This window comes from Gastrolobium bilobum, unplaced genomic scaffold (genome assembly GCF_033153095.1).
Source record: "Gastrolobium bilobum isolate Gb01-03AN ecotype WA unplaced genomic scaffold, APGP_CSIRO_Gbil_v1 utg16844, whole genome shotgun sequence".
Taxonomy (NCBI): Eukaryota; Viridiplantae; Streptophyta; class Magnoliopsida; order Fabales; family Fabaceae; genus Gastrolobium; species Gastrolobium bilobum.
In genome coordinates, this window is record NW_026898911.1 from 23,103 (window position 1) to 29,101 (window position 5,999).

At 31.6% G+C, this 5,999-nt stretch overlaps 1 protein-coding gene across 1 annotated transcript; it reads left to right on the plus strand.

Moving 5' to 3' along the window:
• The first annotated feature begins 585 nt into the window (after positions 1-585).
• On the plus strand, positions 586-4,350 carry LOC133285324 (protein neprosin-like). The gene is made up of 7 exons (XM_061482537.1): positions 586-732; positions 825-911; positions 999-1,199; positions 1,347-1,517; positions 2,720-2,770; positions 2,980-3,126; positions 3,979-4,350. The coding sequence occupies exons 1-7, from the start codon at positions 586-588 to the stop codon at positions 4,348-4,350; spliced, it is 1,176 nt and encodes a 391-aa protein (XP_061338521.1).
• Positions 4,351-5,999: the final 1,649 nt, after the last annotated feature.

A 5,999-nucleotide genomic window follows, 5' to 3' on the forward strand; every position in this document is an offset into this window, starting at 1 on the left:
TTTAATATCAACTGTAGGGAAACTAAATTAGTAAGTACGTACCCACGCATTAAAAAAAATTCAAATATTTACAAAATCGACAATCGAACCTTAAAATAGGATGAAACTTTTCTAATTAATGTATTTAAACTCTTTGATCACCTACTATCTTCTTCACAATTTCAATTGAATTCATAATTAATACTGACATACCAAGATAGTGCACCACCAGGCTTAGCCTAGTGGTATGTATGTGTGTTAGGAGTGTATGTAGTGTAGTTTGTTGTGTTCAATTTCTTGTAACCTCTAAAAAATAAAATAAAAAAAATAGTCCATCTGACTGTATATGGAGAACATCTACAGTGCATCGGATGTATCTTATTCATTATGTAAGACATAGTGCAAAATATAAAAGTTGTTTTTATTTTTCTCTTTCCAGTACAATATACGCTGATGTGGCACACTTCTATCTCTATAGATTTTTCACTATATATGATATCTGCATAAACGTGATAACCTAAGTTTTCGGAATTCAAGTGTGGCCGCTGCGCATCAGTGGGAGCTATCTAATCCATGGGTTCGTATTTTCGCTTGAGGAGGGTAGAAATGATTATTATCATATTGCTTTGCTTATGTTTTACAATCAACAACTTCAAAGTCGATGGGTGGATGCCAAGTATATCCAAAGATGAATATTTGGATTTGGAGCAACAATTGAAACTCATCAACAAGCCACCAATTAAGACTATTCAAGTATCATAATTCTCATCCTTTTTGAAATCCATTTTCCTAAATTTTTTATCTAATAAGATAATTTTCATAGTTCTATTTGTTGTTTTTTGCAGACAGAGTTTGGACACATTGTTGATTGTATTGATATTAATAAACAGTTAGCTTTTGACAATCCTCTACTGAAGAATCATAAGCTCCAGGTATCATAATCAATAAAAGCAATGTATTTAAAAATGACTTCTCTTAATCTATATTTTATATTTTATTATTTAAATATCTAATTGCAGCTAAAACCTAGCTTCCGAGATACAACAACAAAAGTAAATTCCCATAATCTATCAACCAGACCCACAAAAATTGGACTTGAGAAAAACATGTGCCCAAGAGGAACGGTTCCCATTCGGAGGACAACCAAAGAAGATCTCATTCGTGCGAAATCATTATCAAATATTAATGGAATCCTTACTAAGGATTTGCCAGGGAGGCATGTAAGTTTTTTCTTTCATAAATAATTTAAACAATTTGAGACATCACTAATTTTTTTTTATTATTTCTGCTATCCATAATCTTAGACTATACATAACTCCTTAGTGAAACTTGAAATCTATTAACTTGTAAATTTAACTTGTTTGCAGTTTGCAGAAATGCATTTAAAGCAAGATAAAGATACATCTTATTATGGAGTCAGCGGAACGATTAGTACTTACAACCCAACTGTTACAAGTCAGGACCAAATGAGTGGTGCTTATATATGGGTTTCAACTGGAACAGATGATTCTATTAGTATTATCTTCACTGGATGGCAGGTTTTTTCTTTTTCTTTCTTATTCCCTTATTTCCCAATTTATCTTTTGAGTAAACACCTTTTTTAGTCCCTGTCAATATTGTCAATATTTACGAAGTCCTTTTTAGTCCCTGACAATAAAAAAAGACCAAATTGGTCCCTGAAATTACAAAAAATTACAAAAAAAAAAGGCCATGTTAGTCCTTATGTCAACTCCCAAATATGTAGAGTGACCCTTTTCAGGGACCAATTTGGTCCTTTTTTATTGTCAGGGACTGAAAAGGACTTCGTAGATATTGCCAGGGACTAAAAAAGGTGTTTACTCTTATCTTTTATTGACTCCAAGTATTTAGAAGTTTTCATATTTTAATTAAATTTTCGTGAAATAGACACACATTAGTAACGAGTTGAAGGAGTTAACTAAAAAGCAACACAGATTCTACTGATCGAAACAAAAATTATAGTGATAAATGAAGCAGCGAATGTGAGATTCTATTTAAAAATAATTACACATCTAATAAAAAAATATTTTTTAATACTATACATGGGAAACTATTTAATTTAATATTTTATTAGTATTAATAAAAAAATCTATATTATTTCCCATGACAAAAAGTTTAGCAATAAATCAAGTTTTTAAGATGGAATAACTCAGAAGATAAAAGAGACGATCTATTTATCTAATATCGCGGGAGAAATAATTAAGAAGGAATATGATTGTAATTTTAAAATATATTCCACTAGTACCTGTAAATTTCTTATAAATAACTTGATGTAGGAGATATAATAATGAAAGTTATTCTCTACAAAAAAATAGAGTTGGTTCTTGATATGATATCTCATATCTGAATCTTTATAATCAGGTAGTTTATAATTTGATCGCCCCTATTTTCCCAATATAAGTAATTCAAATTTGAAAGTGTTTTCCGTAAAAAGAATTCAATTTGAAAGTGTTTTCCGTAAAAAGAAATAAACTATTTTACTCCAACGTTTTATACTTCACAAATTTTAAACTCCAAAACAAAAAAAAAACTAATCCCGAGTGAAACTTAGTCACAGCTCTTCACAACTCCCCAAAAAAGTATTTGGTGGTAATCAACCATATTCTCTCCCTATTATACGTCCTTCCTTTTATTTTATTTTTTTTGTCTTCGCTTAGCCAACTCTGCTCCACATTACATTTGCGAGTTAAAATGTATAATACTTGTTCCATAATGATGTCAGGTATACCCAGCAATATATGGAGATAACAAGACTCATTTTTTCACATCATGGGTAAGAAAATATCCGAATTCGTATCTTTATGGATCGATCTATACTCATAAGATTATTTAGTCCGGAACTATTGTATCAAGCATTTTCATAACATTTTCAATTAGAAATGAACTTTGCAGCATTTGGCTCCTATTATTTTGCATGTTAATTTTCAATTTTGGTGATTATTAGAATCAATTTATTGTATTGCAAAAAAAAAAAAAATGCAGTCAGATGGTACCAGACATACGGGATGCTACAACCTGCTATGCTCAGGTTTTGTACAAGTAGACAAAGGAATTTATCTTGGCGCACCTGTGTCCCACACATCTACCTATGGTGGAACACAGTTCGGAATGGAACTCTCTCTATGGCTGGTAAAAGTTCTGATTGAGACACAATTTTATTTTATGTGCATGTTAGATTTTTAGACTATGATTTTAAAATTGCAGTTACCACGTGGAATATTGTTTCCGCAATAGGGCAGCATGACACAAAAATTAGTTATAATATAAAGCATTCTTCAATAAAATTGGGCTAAAAAATAAACATAGCATCAGATTAGTTCTTTTGGTAAAGTATGCATCACACATCACCCTCATTTGTAAAATACAAAAATTATCTACCATGTGTATGTTTTGCAAGATGCGCATAAAGGACGTGCACCACTTGATACGCAACATGCATTGTGTTGATTTTTGCACAAGTAGTGCATGGAGGTGATGCACGACTTTAAAGCGCACATACCATACGTGTTTCACTGCATTAGTTCGGTAAATAATTTATCAAAAGAACTAAACTGGTGTTATGTCTCTCTTTTTTGCATTAGAGTGTCAAAAAAGCCATAAAATTGATTTATTAATAGTCACCAATGAAATACATCAATAGAAGAAATTGCTCTGATGAACCAAAAACCACAATTCATTCAAATTTCACTTACATTTAACTTCATACACATTGACAAATGAACGTGAGATGTATGATATAAAAGTCATATTTTAGTAGCATTAATCCTCCAAGTAAGCTCTCCTTAGGAAAAGAAAATGCATATAATTAGACAATAATGATCGATTAGCTGAAAGTATGTGTTGCATGTATTCAATTATTTTTAAAAAAGTATTATTTTACTATTCTTCTATTCGTATGTATTAATTCTTTTTGTCGATATTCTTGAAATTTTTATCTTATTAAGTAGTATTGATCTAAAAAAGAATTCTTCTCTATGTCAGGATCCCCATACTAAAAATTGGTGGCTGAAGGTTTTTAAAAAGAATGTTGGATATTTCCCAGCTGCTTTATTTTCTAATATGGTTCCTGCGGATCAAGTTGGTTGGACTGGGTCAACAATCACTGATGTAGGTAGCCCTAGTCCTCCAATGGGATCTGGAGACTTTCCAAACGGTGATACCTCGCGTTCGTGCTATTTTAGACAGATTACATTTAGAAATGAAAATCAAATAGAACAAGGACCCTCAAAAGGTAACTGGGACACATTTTCGGACATCCCTAATTGCTATGATGTGAAATACTATGGGTGGGTGAATGATGCCTTCGGATATACTCTCCTCTTCGGGGGACCTGGTGGAAACTGTGGTAACTAATTAATCGATGCATATTTTCATGTAATTTCTTCGAAAGGAAAATATCAATAAAGGAGCAGTACTGGTTGATTTTAGTAGCATTTTTTATTTTGTGTATTTGAAAATTTGGGGTATATTTGATTGTGTTCTATGTTTTTTTGTTCTTAAAATTGGTTTGTAAAATTTGTTTGATAATATTGTTTTGAAAAGTGTTTCAAAATTTAAACAAAAAAATTTGTTTGGTAAATTTGTTCTAAAAATTTGTTTTTAAAGTAAAAGAACACAAAACTCGTTTGACTAAAAATTTGATGTAATTTACACGCCATGACATTGGTTCTCGCATGTAGGGGTGGTAAACAAATCAGGGGCCTTAAAGGAGCCTTTGGTCTGGCTCGTGAAGGTCTGGACTAAATTGGATGTTGAAATCAGACTTACTTCTATAAAAACTCGTTTAATAAAAAAGCCAGCCCTAATTCAAAAGTCTAGTCTTAGATCCTCTCAGGCTGGCCTAGTATTATTTTGCAATTACATAAGGATCTGTAGATGAATTTTTATATTGTTATGTTAATAAAGAAAAAAGTAATCTTGCATGTCTAATAACTTGATTTATTTTAGCTTTCGCATTTAATTGAGTTGTGCTTAATATTGTAATATGATAACAAATCATGTGCTTAATATTGTAATATGATAACAAATCCGGATGCATACATCTAGCATCAATATTAATGTGTTCGAGAATCGTATGCATGATGCAAACTAGAAAGATATAACTCAATAAACTCAACTTCATACAACCTAAGACTCTAAAAGTATTTAATATTCTTCAAGTGTCTTTATCTTTGAGTTTTCTAAGTCCTTTCTTCACTTGAATCATTGACTTTGTTGTTGACTTTGCACATTTGAATTACTTCTTCACTTTTACAAGTTACCTTGGTCTTCTAGTACCATTTGAGATTATTGCATTTCCATCTAACTTGTGCGTCCATGTTGAGTATAAAAACCCTAATTCTCAAATAGTTACATGAGAAATGTGTAAATTCTGTGACTGTTAAGAAAATTCTGTCAGTTGAATCATGAAACTATCATGGATGTAAGGATACAATTCATTTGGAGGCCTTTACACGATGCAAAATCTAATGGGAATGGAGTTTGGTTTGGTTAAAGTTTGATAAAAATATCTAAGTTAAAAAGGTGAAAAAGTAATAAAAACTAAACCTTTTAATTTCAAACCACTTGTCATCTTCCTATTCTTTCTTCAAGACACACTAAATATCTCTTCTCCTCCTCCTCCATGACCGTGGCATCCCTGGTGAGTTAGAGTGTAACACCTCATATGCACCCGGCGTATGAAACATACATATGGTAATGGCGCAGTTAAATAAATGCTATGAAACATACATATGGTAATGGCGCAGTTAAATAAATGCGGAAGCTAATTTTTTCTTTCCAATTATGATATCATTATAAATTAACCAAGTGGATTACTTACTCTTTTTCAAAATATTTTCTGTATGTAACTTCCAATAAATAACTAACTGAATAACCTCATAGAATAAATGTGTATCTAGTCACGGGACGTAGACCGGACAATATCCTGATACATTATACATCCCTAGACTAACTAAACATAACAGAGTCAATGTGGCATGGATAACCCCATGCTCACTAAA

Coding starts and splice junctions, on each gene's coding strand:
- LOC133285324 (XM_061482537.1), top strand. CDS start 586: ATGATTATTATCATATTGCTTTGCTTATGTTTTACAATCAACAACTTC. Junction 1,518..2,719: donor TTATCTTCACTGGATGGCAG/GTTTTTTCTTTT, acceptor TAATGATGTCAG/GTATACCCAGCAATATATGG. Junction 2,771..2,979: donor CTCATTTTTTCACATCATGG/GTAAGAAAATAT, acceptor AAAAAAATGCAG/TCAGATGGTACCAGACATAC.